The sequence below is a fragment of the Enoplosus armatus genome, chromosome 5 (assembly GCF_043641665.1).
Source record: "Enoplosus armatus isolate fEnoArm2 chromosome 5, fEnoArm2.hap1, whole genome shotgun sequence".
Taxonomy (NCBI): domain Eukaryota; kingdom Metazoa; phylum Chordata; class Actinopteri; order Centrarchiformes; family Enoplosidae; genus Enoplosus; species Enoplosus armatus.
The window spans coordinates 26,364,490-26,382,675 of record NC_092184.1 but is presented as its reverse complement, the minus strand read 5'-3'; the positions used below and the strand labels follow the sequence as shown (position 1 = coordinate 26,382,675).

The following is an 18,186-nucleotide window of genomic DNA, read 5'->3' as shown; positions in this document are numbered from 1 at the left end:
TATTTTGAGTATATATTATGAGTATATATTATGGGTATATATTATGAGTATATATTATGGTATATATTTTGAGTATATATTATGGGTCTATATTATGGGTATATATTTTGAGTATATATTATGGGTCTATATTATGGGTATATATTTTGAGTATATATTATGGGTATATATTTTGAGTATATATTTTGAGTATATATTATGGGTCTATATTATGAGTATATATTATGGATATATATTACGAGTATATATTATGAGTATATGTATTTCTGTGTGTTGAGTTTTTGTGGATCTGCAGGAGGACGAAGGAGGTGAGGGAGGATGAAGAAGACAGGGGAGCAGAGGGAGGACAGTGCTACCCTCATTGCCATGGAAACCAATCCGGAGAACAACTACGGCAGCATCACCAAGGTAACAGCTGTCCTTGTGTGACCTGATCAATAACACACTGGCTGACTATTGGAAAGATTAAAAGTTTGACATTTAGCTAGAAAACAGAAGGACATTTGGAACAGAACAGTGAAGTCAACAACATGTGGACTTCCTCAGGGAAGCGTCCTAGATCATCTGTTCTTTCTGTTAAATCCCATTTAAAAGAGAACCTCGCCACTTTGTTAAATCCTCCTGTTCTCTGTCAGCTCAAGAAACTCAACTAAAACCCTGAAATACTGAATTATATTTGTCAACGCAAACTACCAGAAAAAAGGTCCTCCACAACATTTATTCCACAATGAAGCAACTTCTTGTGCATCCACAAAACAAAATATATTACAATTTTATCACAACAAACGTGATCTGTTATTAGCAATCACCAGTAGTTTAAAAATAGTTTAGACCCCTACAAAGTTCTCGAAAATCATTCAATTATTTAGATTTTTCATATTTGTTTATTTGGTTGGCCATTATATAATAAGCTTCTCCAAAAAGGTAGGAATCAAAGACTGAATCCTTTATTAATCATGTACCTTATTGGTCTAAAAACACTCCAGTCAACCTGTAAAAAATAGTATGTTTTTAATTACAGAATATAAAATCACCCATGGTCCCTAAAATCCTCAAATTCTAAGAAAAAACACAAAAGACATGACCTCAGTGGAAGCTAAGACCCTGGATCCATGACATGTTTAGCTTAGCTTAGCACAAAGAATGTAAACAGGTGGGAACTGCTAGCCTAGCTCCTTAAAACATCCAGAAGAAGGTGCATTTGTGCCATGAAATCTTTCTAGAACGAAACCCTGTGAGCACAGAGATCAGCAGCTTCAGTGTTTCAGCCTCTCAGCTCGTCTTTAATGAAATTTGCGTGTTTGTTTTTGTGTGGCTGCAGCAGGAAACAGGAAGTGTGTGACGAAGTGAGACAGAGCGGCTCCACACACTTCAACACCGACTGAGTGAACAGTAGATGTTTGCTCTGGACTTCCTCACACCACAGTGTTTGTCTTCGGTCTCATTATCAACGATGGAGACATGAAACAGCAGGAAGAGTCAAATCTGCACTAACTGACTTCATTTAGACAAAACTTAAACACACAAACACATCAGACTACAGCCAATAATAAAAATCAGTGATGATGAAGGGAAATAAACAACATGCCCCGTTGAACCTTTGTTTGTTTGTCCTTGGACAGTTAGCTGCTGAACATAGTGCAGCTAAAGAGCCAGATGTTTCCCTCGGCAGAAACAGAGCTAACAGAGCTAACAGAGCTAACAGAGAGAGAAGACTGGACTTCATTCATCAGGAGACACAAACACGACTCCACATGGAGGACCGTGTTGCTCTGTAGCTGCAGGATGTTCAACATATCAACATATGTTAATGTTGAGTTCACTCCGTGTTTCTGCTGAAAACAGGAACATCAGTTACTGCAGCTTTAAGAGTTTTAAAAAGTCACTGCATCATCTTCAACCTTCAGGTGTTATTCATTATAATCTTGTTAAACAGGTGAAAAACATCAGCCAATGACGTGAGAGAATTCAGACACACGTGATGTTCATATCACATCATAATTCAGTCGAATCTGCAGTCAGTCAGTCTGTTGTTTGCGACAGGTGAACATGCAGGTTAGATGTTTTTACCTGTGCTGAATGACTCTGTTATTGTTTCCCAGAATGCACCCGTTCAACCTCGGGACAGGAACGTGTTTAGTGACGAGTCGACTCGAGTTGGTGAGTAAAACAAACGCTGTTGAGTCAATATTAGCTAAGAGGACAGTTAACTGTCATCAGCAGGTGACCTCTCACCTTGAACACACGCGACAAATGTATCGTTTCTGGACGAATCACACAGGAAGTGCAGTCAGGTTATTAAAGCTTCATTAGTTAATAGTTTGAGAGTAAACAGACGGACATCAACAAACAAAGCGGAATAATACTGTGTTTCACCCAGCGAGGAGACGATGTCATCGTGTACTGCTCATGTCTTGGAGCCACAGAGGCCAACATCTGTCGAAGAGTTGTCATTTCTCTGATATCTCAGTAAACAGATCTTTGGGTTTTGAGCTGTTAGTCGGAAAAAAACAAGACACTTGAAGACGTCGCCTTGGACAATCAATCAATCAATCAATCAATCAATCGAGCACTGTTAGCTGCAGCCCTTGTCATTTACATTAGGACTTAAAGAACATTAAAGGGTGGGTGGGGGGGGTGTTGTGTGTTCAGAGACGACAGAGCTGGATGTTTTGCCTGATGGACGCCGTATTCAGCCTCTGGGATGTTGACTGTCAGCAGCAGTCTTTATGTAAATATGTGTCCCTGTGTTGTAAATACCTGGACTCCATTTTCACTTCACATACTTGTTTGTCTACTACTGCAACTCAACTTCTTTTTGACCTCTTGCAACGTCTCGCCTCACTTCGTCATCCAGAACAGGGATTTGTTTCTGGGTGCATAGCCTCCTATTTGGTTTGTGGTACCTCAGCTCCAAGATGTGGAGGAGGTAGGCTGGAAGCACTGAAGCCTCATTGGCCACAACAGCAGAGATGAGATGAGAGAGTACGCTTGACAACCAGTTTAGGGAGGAGGAATAGATGTATATGTAAATGATTGGTCACATTTCTAATTATTATAGTAATAATAAAGGCATAGGGCCTCAGTTATTAATTACATATAAATAATCAGATTTCACCGAGTTCGTCCCAAATGAACGGTGCACCGATGCGAATCTGTGCATCTTACCATCCCTACTGGACTGTAATCACTCAGCGTGACAAATGACTTTTTGTTTGGTTTAATGTTCCCGTGTCAAACTGCCTGGTTGGTTTTACAGAATCCAGTTTATTTCATTCTTGTTTCAACTTCCTGTGACATCACCAAGGGCCAGCCAATAGCAGATGGGTTAGTGTCAGAAGTGATGGCATCATATCAGAGAGGGTTTGAATCCTGTTTTCCTGTTGGACAGATTTTGTGTTGGTGTGGGAGGAGCCTCTGAGCTCACAGGAGGAAGAGAGCACAGGTGTTAACCCCGTCCACAGGAAGTGGAGGGAGAAGTTTCTGAACAAACTGAAATGCTCTGGACTGCTGCAGGAGCAGGTGAGTAAAACAAACACATCTGAAAACACACCTAAACAAACATGAGTGTGTGTGTGTGTGAATGTGTGAACAGTGAAGACTGTAAACTGATGAGCTCTTCTGTTTCATCATCTGTCACATGACATCAGTGCTGGAGGAAGTTTTCTGATCATTTACCTGCACAAACACGTCGACTGAAGTCCTGCTTTTCAAATGTTTTAGTATAAAAGTACTGAAGCAGCAGAATGGGCCCTTTAAACTTTATCATTTGAGCTGTTGTTGACATGTTGGAGCTTATTTTACATAAATGATGTCCTGTTCAGTAGAGATGACACAAACCATTATTTTCATTATCAATTAATTTGCTGATTATTGATTAATAATTATCTCTATAAAATGTCATAAAATATGAAAAATGTCCATTAGTCCCATTTTCAGGGCTGCACCCAAATCAGAATTTTCCAAACCAGGTCTGAGGCCAAATATTCAACTTAATTTCAGATGGACATTCATACAGAGCAGTGGTCCTGAAAGAGGGGTCCGGGGACCCCCAGGGGGAAAGAAACATTTTCACTATAATTCCATCCATAAGTAACACAATGATACTTAAAACATCTATAATAAAACATCTAAAAGCAGAAATTCTATCAGATGGGGGACGCTGGGACAAAATCTTATCAAATGGGGGTCCGTGTAGGGTGTTGCAGTCATCAGGTATGGTGAGTATAAATGGGGGTTGTGTGCATATGAAAAGAGACATTATGTTAGGGTTAGCATCATGTGACCCAGTGGGAGCCTATAAAGACAAAAGAGGACCAGAATGGAGCCTTGTGGGACTCCACAAGTGAAGGATGTTACCGGCTAATACTGAGGAGGTTCTTCAGGACAGAGAAGATTTAAACCAGTTCCTGTGTGTCTCTCTGCAGAAGGACGTCCTTCAGACGAAGACAAAGATCTGTTTTGTCCTCCTCAGTGCTCCGTGGAGCGTCCTCTGTTACTACGCTGAGGAGATCAGTCTCAGAGTCCCTCTGCAGGTAAAACACCTGTAAAACATGTTTATCTACGTTCAGTCATTTCCAGCGGTGGAATGTAGCAAGTAATAGTACATCCTCACAGTGTGTCCTCACAGTGTGTCCTCATAATGTGTCCTCACAGTGTGTCCTCACAGTGTGTCCTCACAGTGTGTCCTCAGTGTGTCCTCATAATGTGTCCTCACAGTGTCCTCACAGTGTGTCCTCATAATGTGTCCTCATAATGTGTCCTCACAGTGTGTCCTCACAGTGTGTCCTCAGTGTGTCCTCATAATGTGTCCTCACAGTGTGTCCTCAGTGTGTCCTTATAATGTGTCCTCACAGTGTGTCCTCAATGTGTCCTCAAAATGTGTCCTCAGTGTGTCCTCATAATGTGTCCTCATGATGTGTCCTCATTGTGTCCTCATAATGTGTCCTCACAGTGTGTTCTCTGTCCTCCTGCAGGTGGTCACTGCTCCAATCATTAACTGGTCCGAGCAGGTCCTGTCCAGGCTGTCCCTCTCAAGCCCTCTGTCTCAGGATGTCCCCAACCCTCCACCTGACTACTACACCTGTCAGTTCAGGGCCAACAAGCTGCAGAGGTAACATCAGTATAAACAGACCACTGTTCTGATGTATGTATTTATTATTTACCCTGTTTTATTCTCTTCATCAAACGTTTACTGTTAACAATGTAGATAGTTATCTTTTGTTGTTTCAGTTTTGTTACCAATATTATATTTTTCACTTACTTACATTAATAAATATGTTTTACTACAAAACTCTTTTTTCATTTTAAGTTGTCAAATGTTATGTGGGTGTCTGAAGAATATTCAAATTAATGTACGTGTGCTTGCAGCTGAAAAAAAATAGCTGAAACACTCAAAGTAGAAGTTGAAATGGTAGTTAAAATGGAAGAGCTAAAAGAAGTTGAAGTGTCAATTTAAACTTGAGTGCTGATGAAGTATCAGTTGGAGTAAAGTTGTGTGGCTCAGAAGAGCTGAAGAAGGTTTTATTTTTTCTGTTCAATGGTGAAGATCTGAGAAAGGATTTGAAGTGTCAGTTAAAGTGTAATGTTTGAGAGGAGATGAAGTGTGAGTTGTGGCATAATCACTGGACTCTCAGTTAAAGAATAAGAGATGAAAGCAGAGAAACAATCAGTGGATGTTGTGTGACGTGTCAGTGTTGAAAGCAGTTGAAGTGTCAGTACACTGTTTTCCAGCTGTGAGCAGCAGTTTGATCTATTTTCTGTCTGCAGGTTTCTGGGCAGCAACAACAGAGAGACGTTCTTCAAGACGTCTCAGAGACACCAAGTGGTGAGTTCAAACTCAGACTTAGTAGTTTAGTTTTACGTAAAGACATACCATACCTACCATCTCTGCGCTGTATATGTACTTGCCCCTTCAAAGTCCCTATAATTTTTTTCTATTTAAATACAGTGAAGACATACATGGCAGCTTTTTTATAAGCCCAGACACCCAGAAAACAAACATTCCTCCTGTGTTGGAATAACACTGCCTGGCCACAAGGTTTCAGTGTGTCAGTCAGTTGTTGTGTATTGTGATAACAATATAAACTACATTTGGCACAGAGCTCTGTACAAGGCAGGGCCACATTATGATGCAGGATGCAGGACTTTAGTTGATATTTTACTTTAGTGTTGCAAAGTCCTTGACAAATGTGATGCTACAAAAACAAATTGACCAACACAAAACCTGGCACTTTAGGGCCCCCTGGGGGTCTGGAGCTGTGAGTACAGTTAGAGAATAGCTTCCTCCCCTCTCAGTCAACATACTGCACAAACAAAAACATAAAAAACTGATTCTATATTTGTCAATTTCCATTTTTCAAACAAACAGTCCATAGGTAGATTCTTTAATTACACACTAATACTATTAAATAAATTATAATAATCATGAGCAGATATTGATCTTGTCTTCTGTTCTGAGGACTTTTGGAAAGTTCCAAAAAGGTAAGCTGTACTCAGTGTGAGCTGCAGAAATCATTAGATCCTGGTTTTGACAGAACAGAGTTTATAGAGTCTGGATGGAGACGTGGTCCTTATAGACGTCTCTGATTGGTTCAGAGATGCAGACCCACTGACCTCTCAGATTCCAGGATGTTTCAGTCATCAGACGGATGCTACAAGCGGCTACGCCTCCTCCTCAAACACAATCTCCATACACATCCTGACAGAACAAACTGTAAACCTTCACACACACACACACACACAGGAGTGAAGATAACTCTCTCAACATTACAGAGAGTCAGCAAGTGGTTTTCCATAGGAGGACAGACTAAGTAACTTAAACTAAACTAATATAACTAATATAAACACAAACTAATATAAATGTACATGTGGTAACTTAGACATCAGCAAAGGCTAGCAAAAGCCTCCCGTTGATTAGCTTAGCAACTAGCTAGCCTGGCTCACAACACTGACAGCTATAATCTTCACACTTTTACAACAAAATCATTTTAATAAAGGTTTCATAGTAAATAAATAACTCAACAACACAGGTAGATCTCCACCAAGGATTGAACTACAAAAACATTACAGATGGAGTACTTCAACCTGCCTGTAGGTCTCATTCATTTACAACAGAACAAAAACATGCTCATGGTGGGCATGTTTTTGGGCTAATTTTGGTATTTTTATGCTCAATATATTTAAATATTACTATATTTAACAAACATTATTCGGCTAAATTAATAAATAAACAAATTATTTATTATTTCTCCAGCAGGATTTTATTCATGGCATTTACCTTCATGTTGGAAAATAAAATAGTAACGCTTGACTTTAGCGGTCTGTAATTTCCTGATAATTTCCTTTGAAGTTTGGTGGGAGTTATCATATAACTGCGTTTAAGTAAAATGTTCCAAAAATGTAATCAGCTAACTAAATATATATTCTATAACAAAAATCCATTTCAAGAGATATGGTCCATTTATTTCCATTCGAGTACAGCGTTGCCTGTTTCTTGCTACCTCTATTAGCAGACATGATGAATAGCCAAAAGGAAACCTATGGGGTGCCAAACAAAGTAACCAGTAACCAACAAAGCAAAAAAACTAAGACATGCTAAAACATAAATGTAAATAAAACATATGTGATAAACTCAGTGAAAGTCTCCTACAGAAACCCTGAAACACTGAATTACGTTTGTCAACAAAAACTTCAGGAAAAATATTCTAGTTTTTCCAAGATGAAGCAAAAAACAAAAAATCAAAACGTATTACAATTTCATCACAACTAACATTAGCTGTTACTATCAGTTTGAAGGTCACGTAAAATATTTTACAAGCACAACTTAGTCACAAAAAGGTGACTAAACTAAAATAGACACCATCTCACAATTTATTTATTAACTCAATTTAGATTTAAATTGAATAGATTTTGTTCACTTAAACTAGATACAATTTCACAGAAAGATTAAAAAAAGATAAAAATGTGAGGTCAATAAGTTGTGGAGTTCCTCAGGGAAGTATCGGGGAGCGTCTGTTCTTTTTATTAAACCTTATAGAGATTTAAAGGATCAGTCCAACTTTGTTCTCTGTTTTCTCCAGATTCACATGTGTGAGATAAGCCCAGGATGGTTAGCCTAGCTTAACACAAAGACTGAAAGCAGGAGAAAACTTCCAGCCTAGTTCCTTCAAAGCGCCTGAAAAACCCAGGGCCACATTTCACTTGTTTTTAAAAAGACCAAGGAAAGAAACCCTCAATGAAAGATTTCATTGGGTGACAGAAGCTAGTGGACCCACAGCTAGACAGGAAGTGACATCAGGGCTCTAAAAAAGCATCAGAGGGTGTTTTAGTCCAATGTGTGTCCCTGCAGTGACTCTGTCCTGTCCCTCCAGCTGTATGAGATCCTGGCCAGGACTCCATACGGTTCGTTGAAAAAGGGGAGGGTGGGAATCGACCGACTGCTGAGTGAGCAGGTCTTCACTGCTGCCTACCCGTTGCATGAGGTGAGCTCCTAACCCTAACCCTAAACCGCAAACCTACCCTTAACCCTAATCCCTGTACGGTCTGAAACAACTATTAAACCACAGAGACACTTTTTATCCTGTTTCCAAGTCACCATGTTTACATCATTATTAAGGCCACCTGATAAAACCCTGACATTTAAAGTTGTAATAATTCATATTTAACTTTAACTTTGCACAAAATGACCAAATCGAGACTCTGATAACAGCAGCACAGGTATCCAGACTGAAAACCTTATATTCTGCTTTTATACTGTGTTTGCAGGGTGGTTTCCAGCCTCCGACCCCCCCGGTGCCCCCCCAGTCTTTAGGTCTGAGACAGATCCTGTATGCATTCTGGGCCCAGTGGTCCTGCTGTAGACGCTACCAACCTCTGGATCACATCAGGGAGTACTTTGGAGAGAAGATAGCCCTTTACTTTGCCTGGCTTGGTAACTATAGCAGCCACACCAGTAACTCACTTCTACTAACTACCCACTGTTAGTTCCACTAGTAACTATGTCTGACTGTAGGTTTCTACACTGGCTGGCTGTTGCCGGCGTCTTTCGTCGGGACCGTGATCTTCTTGTTTGGGTTCTGGCTCATGGCCACCGATGTTCCAGCGTAAGTACCAGCTCTGTCAGGCTTTCACTTTAAAGTCAAATACTTTGATGTAAAAGGTGACCAAGGCCGAAAATAGAGCTGAGAAATCCAAACAACTTGTATACCATTTGGTCATCAGTATCCCACAATCCATTGCACATCAGTGACTTGTTTAATGATACTTTCAGGTGATCATCACCTCAGGGATTCATCTTAAACCCTGTTCTTTTCTATCAACATGTTTCTTCTTGAACAGAAATATATTTCTCTCTGCTAATATGCTGACGACACTCATCTTTATCTGCACATGGTAATCTTCGTATAGATTATAGATTAAAGACCCTTAAGGATCATCTGCATGATTTCAGGAGTTAAACACCTGTTAACTATTTATTGGTAACTGTGTGTGTGTGTGTGTGTGTGTGTAGGATGGAGTTGTGTGACGGTAGGAACAGCTTCATCATGTGTCCTCTCTGTAACATCTGCTCCCACTGGAACTACTCCAGCATCTGTGTCACCTACAAGGTACGTGTCTGTCCTATCCTATCCACCTGTCTGTAATGGTGTCAGTATGCTTCATCAGAACTACCTGTCAGATGGTTGAACCGCGTCTGAAACCTCCTCCCCCCAACCCTTTCCAATATGTTTCTGTAACTTTCTAAAAGACACAATCTGACATCACATCCACTTCACCAGGTGATTGGTCAGCTGTGTGGAGGTGAGAAAGTAGGCAGGGTTTGAACTTTTCACTCGGCTCTCTATTGTCATTCTTCACACAACAATTTCTGTTCCTTTTCATAAGATCAACTGCAACACAATGAAAGTCTTCCAGGAGAGACAGTCTGAAAATGTGCTCAGTATCTTCATATCACGTCTCCTCCGTCTCTGTGATGACCAGCTTTTCACTCCACCTTCCAATGTGGCTGTTCAGGACAGATAGAAACACCTGTACAGTTCACCTTTCTGTCTGACTCTCTGTCTGTCTCTTCACCTGTCTCTCTCTGCAGGCAGGTCTTTTGTTTGATAATGGAGGAACAGTGTTCCTCAGTGTCTTCATGTCTCTGTGGGCCGTCACCTTCCTGGAATACTGGAAGAGAAGTTGTTCAGCTCTGTCTCACCGCTGGGACTGCTCCGAATTCCAGGACATCGAGGTACCTGTCTCACACCACGCCTGTCTCACTTGAAAAAATACGAGCAATTTAACACAGTGTGCACATAATCATACTTATAATAAACATACTTAATAATAAGTAGTATGAATATTTGCCAACTACTGAAGTGGCTAGTTTAAATTAGGTTATGTTACATAATGATAAATATATGATGCTAATAAATATCTTAATGAGTTTTTGGCAGTTGATGAATGTGTCCTTCTGTCCTCCACAGGAGCGACCTCGTCCAGAGTTCACAGCCATGGCGCCAATGACTATGAGGAACCCAGTGACCGGCACAGAAGAACCTTACTTTCCTGAAAATAAACGACTCAACAGAACTCTGACCGGCTGCATGGTCATCATCATCATGGTGAGTCTCCTGACCTCTGACCCTTAACTTCTGACTAGTCTGACATTGGGACAATCTGGAGGGTTTCCACCACATCCACTGGGGGTGAAGACGTGGAACGGTGGTTGGAGTTATTTGATTTTAAAGATAGAGTTCCTCCTAAAAGCACAGACGTATATTTGCCTCATCAGGAGCAAGTAGTGGGGTCAGGAAACAACAGCTAACAAATACCAGGTATGTCAGCCGATTGTGATGTCACAGGGCTAAACTGTTATCCGACTGGTCCATACACCAGCCAATCAGTACTGCTGATGCTGGAGTCGATGACCTTGTTTTCCTCTCCTCTCATTCAATAACACAATTTGTCTGTGAACATGTCTTTATTTTAAATCATACAAAGTCAGTGAAATAAAATATCACAGGAGGGCAGGTGTGGTATGCGAGCAGAAAGGTTTAAAATCACTTATAAGGGACATGAAATAACATATTGATACAGGTTGTGTTCAAGGAAGTGCCAGTAAGTTAAACTTTCCGTGTGCAGGTTATTGTGGTGCTGATGTTCCTCATCTCCATCATTCTGTATCGCACCATCCTCAGCATCATCATCTACAAGTCTGGCAACAGCTTCATCAGTGGCTCTGTGAGTGTTTCTTTAAATGTATATCAGGTTTATTAGAAATAACAGAGGCTCAAGGATGCTTCCCTGAGGGACGCCACAACTTATTGACTTCACATTTCTGTCACTGTTTTTATATCTACCTGATTTAAAAAGTGTATTTACTGTGCGTGTGTATGTGTGTTCAGGCTGGGAGGATAGCCAGTATTTCAGGATCTGTGTTGAACCTGTTGGTCATCCTCATGTTGTCCAGAGTTTACACTTCACTGGCCCACCTTCTTACCCGCTGGGGTGAGTTACACCTTCTTCCTCACCCTCCTCATCCATGGTTTTAATCTTGAAAACAAATCATTTTAGTCAAGTTTTGGTATGTGAAGAGTCCTGGACAGTCCAGAGCCTGAAATCAACTAAAAAAACATTTTTTACATTTACCAATGTAAATTTGTCCATTCTAAAAATGAAAAAAGTTAATGAAAATGTTGCAGGAAATTTACTTAGCTTATCAATGAAATTAAAAACTTTTCAGAATATTAAATTGGGAGGTTTGATGATGGTTAATAGGTAAGAAAATAAAAACCTAAAGGAAACTTTCTGGGAACATAACCATATGTGTTGTTTTTAACATGTCTTTAAGGATTCAAGGATTGCTATACATCACATGCAAACCACAGGATGTACAGTGAAATGTAAAGTGGCAAATATCACGAGACTGTGCAAAAGACAACTGAAAGAGTTTAAAGGTTTAAATAAAATCATGTTAACTTAAATTTGCTTAGTTGACCAGCAGTCTTAAATAAATAAATGAATAATGAAATAAACCCTTAAATAAATAAGGAGCTAAAATTAGATCTAATCCTGATGGTTTTGGGAGAAGAAGTTGTTCTTTAAAGATGCACAGATGAACATGTGTGGAGAGTATTCTTGTATTTAGTGTGTATACACACTGGTCAGTCAGATGATGTTGTGATAACATTCCTCTCTCTCCTGTCAGAGATGCATCGGACTCAGACTAAATATGAAGACATGTTCATCCTCAAAGTTTTCATCTTCCAGTTTGTCAACTTCTACTCGTCTCCAGTTTACATCGCCTTCTTCAAAGGCAGGTGAGAACTGCTTCAACCAATCAGAACAAGCCTCACCGGTCCAACCAATCAGAACAGGGTTCAACTTCATCACCAGAGGCCTTTTGCTTTTCCTAATCCCACATTCTTTCCCTCTTTTTTAAATTTCTTCGCTGTATCCTGTCTTTTTTTGCTTCTTTCTCCTTCTCTGTATGTATTTGGTGAACAGTGAGTGTTATTTGGCTGAAAGGACCTGAGCTGCAGTGGAGGCAGAGTCTCAGCTTTTACTTTCAAAACTAACTAACTGCTGATCAAATAAAAACCAGAAGTCTGCATGCTGCGTTTTGTCAGCTGGTTTGTGAACTAGTTGAAGAAGTAAATAGTTAGATTAAAGGAATAGCCACAGCGCCCCCTGCAGGCTGGTGATGAAAACATCCATCTGTTTGTTCTCGCAGTTAACTTAAAGAGGACCTATTATGCTTTTCCTTATTTTCTGTCATATACATAATGTTGGATATTCCTATTAAACGTTACCAAAGCTGCCAAATAATGAGGAAAACATATGTAAAAGTAATCCCTGTGAACCGAAAGCTCAGTCTGCAGACGGCTCTGAATGCTTCGCTTGTCATGTCTTACTTTTGTGAGACTTATTACGTAATACGCGTCAGGGATGGTCATCTGCTCAGGGCACAGCAGTGACAGCATGCCCACCAAGAAGAAGAAAGAAAACAAAGCACGGCCACGAAGTCGAGGGCGGCTCACCCCCCCTCAGTCTGTCTGAGTTGCTGCTCTGCTCAGGACGGCTCTTTACTGCTACTCAGGTTGTTCAGTGTCTCACAGAAAGAGCTTTTTCTGTAGTGAAGGAAAGGAGGTAGGAGGTCGTTCCTTGATGGACAGTTGGCTTTACTTGTTGCTAAAGTCATCGTTAACTACTGCTAACTGTAGCTGCCGTTCGCTAGTTAGCTGTGCAGTTAGCAGTCCTCTTAGCCATAGATATATATCTATATCTATGCTCTTAGTTAGCTGACTCTAACCATCTGACTCTCGGAGACCGGGCCTGAAAACCTCCTCCTCCTGGCGGTCCAAATCTCCTGTGCTGGCGGCGTAAACACCGACACTCCCCTGGTGCTCAGAGCGAACTGAGTTAACGGCAGCTACAGTTAGCAGCAGTTAGCAGTTACTTTCTAAAGCTTTCTGTCCATCAGAGAGTTGAGGCAGAGCAGCCGGAGGACATCAGAGGGAAAACCAGAGAACATTGTCTCCATCAAATGATGTTTCACCAAAATCAGTGTATAAAGTTGTGTGTTTTTGCACAGTAATCAGTGAGGCCCAGTCGCCAGAAACATCTGTTGTTTTTTCAACCTACTTCTTGTCTCATTTGTGGTCTGATAAACAGGAAATTCACCACATTCAGTCCTCATATCTCTGTTTTCCAAGCTAAGTTACTGTTGCTGTCCTGCAGTCGACCACAGTGGCTAAGTATGAAGCGGTGCGCTGTGTTCAGGGCTCAGAGGCGTCCCCCTGCCCCTCGTGGGCTGCAGGGAGCCGGCCAATCAGACGAAAGCTTTTAGGGAGGCGGGCCTTGAAGAGACAGGGGCTCAAACGGCTGTCAGACAGAGGGTGAACTGAGGGGCCACATGAAGGGCCACCATAAGATGAAGAAAGACTTATTAGATCTGTGGATCATGCAAAGCTGCTCTAGAGGAGTCCCAGAATACAGATATAGAGCTGGACATGAGCAGAATAGCTCCTCTTTAAACCTCAGTGACCCACTCATAGATCAGTCATAACAACTTCTGTTGGTGTAGACTGACTGAAATGTGTGCAAAATGAAGCAGCAGATATCTAGAATATTTCTATCTGATGGGGGGATGCAGACATAAAAAGATGGAGAAATCAGAGAGTTTCAATGAAAAGCTGCAACAACAGGATCCTGACAGACAGGTAGAGGTGAAATATGTAAAGCGTTAAAGCTGTTTGTTTGTTTGTGTCTGTTCAGGTTCGTTGGTTACCCTGGAAACTACAACACTCTGTTTGGAGTTCGCAACGAAGACGTGAGTCTGACACATTGTGGTACTGATGAAGATGGTGATGATGATGATGATGATGAAAGAATCTGTGGAGCTCTGTGATTTACTGCCTAATCTTCGATTGATGTTCAATTCTAGTGTTTTTTAGTAAACCTGAAAAACCTGTGAAAGGGAAAATGGAAAAGCTTGAATGGAAATGAGAAGTGTTGTGTTAAATTGTCCAACACTTTCTTTCTGTTTGTGTGTTACAGTGTGGAGCAGGTGGATGTCTCATTGAACTGGCCCAGGAGCTGCTGGTCATCATGGTGGGAAAACAACTGATCAACAACATCCAGGAGTTCATCACCCCGTAAATAAACAAACACACAAGCACTGAGAGGGAACAAGATAATAACTGGTGCAAACTTGATACTTGTGAGAATTAGACGTGTGCAATTGTCTTCATCATTACCTCAAAAGTCATGTGACCTGTTTAACAAAACATGCAGGAGGGTTTTACTCTTTTCTAAGTGAAACTGAAACTGATGGCTCATTATTTGGCAGGAAGTTGAAGTCATGGTGGCAGAAGAGAAAGATAAGTCCTCGGCTGAAGGAAGTGAAGGAGGAGGAAGGAGAGGAGGTGAAGGAGGAGGAAGTTTCTCCCTGGGAGGCAGACTACCAGCTGCTAGTCTGTGAGGGACTCTTCAGCGAATACTTGGAGATGGGTAAGTCCTATCCTGTTGGATTTATACTCCTGGGGCTTCCAGGCGGGTGGGGTTAACCTCTGATGGAGGCAACTTAGGGTAATAGGTTAATGGGGTTCTGGGAGACTGAATAGAGAACTGTGACATGAAGCATCCTGTGAGCTGTAGTGTTTAATATAAATCTGGTTTAACTGTCCAGGACTCTTCACTGTAAATCCTCCTTGTTCTCCTCAGTGCTTCAGTTTGGTTTCATCACCATCTTCGTGGCGGCGTGTCCTCTCGCTCCTCTCTTCGCTCTTGTTAATAACTGGGTGGAGATTCGTTTGGACGCTCAGAAGTTTGTGATTGATTATCGCCGCCCAGTGGCAGAGCGAGCTCAGGACATCGGCATCTGGTTCCCAATCCTGCAGGTCATCGCACACATAGCCGTCCTTGGCAATGTAAGACTATCTAAGTTCTTGTATGTCTCTGTGAGGACCGATTAGAGATTTGACTTTTGTCACATCTTTAAAGAGATCTTTGAGGCTTAATCAGCAGCCAATAGAATCTAAACAATTTCAAACGTGTGTTTTTAGGCTTTCCTCATAGCGTTCACCTCGTCCTTCCTGCCTCGTCTGTACTACCACTACACCAGAGACAGCACAATGAGCGGCTTCATCAACTTCACGCTCGCAACATCTCCACGCAACTACAGCCAGCAACACCAAAACATATCCTGCAGGTAGGCAACATCACTGTAACTACAGCAAACAACACCAACACACATCATGCAGGTTGGCAACTTCAGCACAGGCCCTGCAGGTCCATGTAGCACTGATGTTGCTGATGGTCCCAATGATTCTGATGAAGCAGAACGAGGGGTCTCCAATAGATGAGCTCTCTGTCAATCATATGACTTCACATTCACAGTGGATCACTTTATTAACTGTGGATACTTTAAAATATTTGGTCTGAACAAAAACAGTTGATAATGTCATTGTTGTTGTCCTGTGCAGGTATCGGGGTTTCAGGGATGAAGACGGTGAATACCTCCCAGAGTACTTTCACCTTCTCGCCATACGACTCAGTTTTGTCATCGTGTTTGAGGTCAGTGTCTCCCACACATCAGGTTAATTTGACTAAATTTTGTTTTAGGAAAACATCTAGAGAGTGTGGGAGTAACATGAGCTGTGAAAAAATGAATGAAATGAAATGAAAGATTACTGCTCTCTATGAAGCAGCCTGCTGAGAGTTGATCAGATAATGGGGGACGTAGGCAGCAGGTTAGGGTCTGGCTAAAAGTTCCTGCTGTGACCTGATGAAGGCTCTCCCTATCTTTCTTCCTCAGCATGTGGTCTTCTTCATCGGCCGTCTGATTGACCTGATGGTCCCTGACATCCCAGAGGAGGTGGAGATGAAGATGAAGAGGGAACACTACATGGCCAAAGAGGCGCTGGCTGAGAACCAGGTACACACAAAACAGACTTTCAAATAAAAGGGTCATGTGTCGGTTGTTGTCTTGTTTTATATTATTTGTGTTTGTTCTAACATAAATTATAGTTGGTTGTGTTTCTGCACAGTTCTAGTTCTAGTTTGGTTTGTTGCTATTGTGCTTCCAGTCTTTGGGTAAAACCATGATTCCTGGTGAGAAGGATGTCCTGTCCAGTGACCTGCGACAACGTGGATCCAGACCCTCACCACCACCGCAGAGTGACTCCACTCAACCAAACCTGAGGGAGATACCCATGGATCCCAATACACTGGGCAGCTGCTGAAATATAGGACAAGTGAACTGGATGGCTTTCCACTACCTAAACGTCCACATCTACTAGACTAAGCTTCTCCTTTTGATCAACCACTCAAGATCACTGTGAGACCACCACAAGATCTGCAAGAACTGTGCTGAATCCTTACAGGTCCGACAAGAACTTTGCAAGACCTACAAAGTGCAGATCTACAATACCATAGCTGGATGTACAGGAACTACAAGACTTCTACTAGATATCTAGAGGATCTACCAGACATCTACAAGTGCTGTGTTGAACCTCTACACATCCTCTGGACGATGTCTACAAGATCTACTAGAACTGTGGTGAACCCTTACACATCCCACAAGAGCCCTTGCAACAGGCCGACAAGACCTGTAAGATGTCTGTGAGATCTCTACAAAATCAGCAAAACTTCTGCTAGACCTGTAGAAAATCTTTGATTTTTGAGGTCTGCAAAACCTTCAAGGCCCCCGCCAGATCTCCACAAGGCTGACAAGATGTCTACAAGTCCTCTAAAAGTAGTTGCAATGCCCCTGAGGCCCTGGGTTCTTGACATACTAGATCTGATGACTTGCAGGAGCTTCACAAGAAAACAAGTCTTTTACTGTAGCCCTAAAACCTTTCAAAAGCTTTGTAAAGGCTGCACAAGGTCTACAAAACCTCAGAGATCACAAAAAGACCTAAAGTAGCTGTACAAGAATTCCAGATCAAGAGGTCCCAGATCTTTACAAGACCAATAAGTGAACAGGGCTGCAGGAAATCCTTCATCATGTTCAGCTGCTACTAATTCTCAGTTAGAGATTATATACTGTAGTTTCTCTATAGATCCCTGACTTGGTGTATATATTTATTATGTACTTATATTTGAAATCTAAACAATTATAATGTTGATAAATGTTGTGGCTGATTATATTAAGTAAATAAATTTCTTACAGTCAGATATTTGTGTTTGTCACTTCATCTTCATCACATGGTTTTTAAAAAACAGCTGTTCATCAAAGCTGTTTTTTGACTGTACAGAGTGATAGTGATAGTCTGAAGGTGATCAACCCAAATGATTAGTTTGACCTCCTGACCTTTCCTTTTGCGCCACTATAAGGCCAAAATGTACTAACCCCGTCTGTACTCCCCAATGTCCAAAACTTTATTGAACAATACAGAACAGGGAAATATAAGTAAATATAGTGTAGGTCTGCATATAGAATAAATACATGGAAACTATGTATGCGCCGACCGTGCATGCAGCCTGTTGCAGTCGCTCCTGTTTGTTTTCTTATTTTTTCTTACTTTTCTCCTTTTTGCCTTTTATTTAACTACATACTTTTATTTCTAAATTTATGCTACTTTCTACTCTTGAATGGAGCACTGGTACTGTATAATTTCCCCCCGGGGATCAATAAAGTATTTCTGATTCTGAGATTATAAAATAAAAGAACCGAAAACTTCAAATTTGTTTCAGTGT

The 18,186-nt window shown here is 41.2% G+C and overlaps 1 protein-coding gene across 1 annotated transcript; it reads left to right on the top strand.

The window, feature by feature from the left end:
* Nucleotides 1–318: 318 nt before the first annotated feature.
* Nucleotides 319–17,664, top strand: ano7 (anoctamin 7). The gene is made up of 23 exons (XM_070905709.1): nt 319–408; nt 2,103–2,160; nt 3,392–3,522; nt 4,428–4,535; nt 4,977–5,113; nt 5,770–5,827; nt 8,373–8,483; nt 8,767–8,932; nt 9,014–9,104; nt 9,512–9,608; nt 10,091–10,234; nt 10,470–10,607; nt 11,128–11,226; nt 11,391–11,493; nt 12,194–12,305; nt 14,263–14,317; nt 14,545–14,642; nt 14,837–14,997; nt 15,211–15,416; nt 15,552–15,697; nt 15,972–16,062; nt 16,304–16,423; nt 16,575–17,664. Exons 1-23 carry the CDS (start codon nt 319–321, stop codon nt 16,728–16,730), a joined length of 2,676 nt encoding a protein of 891 aa, XP_070761810.1. The 3' UTR covers nt 16,731–17,664.
* The last annotated feature ends 522 nt before the right edge of the window (nt 17,665–18,186 follow it).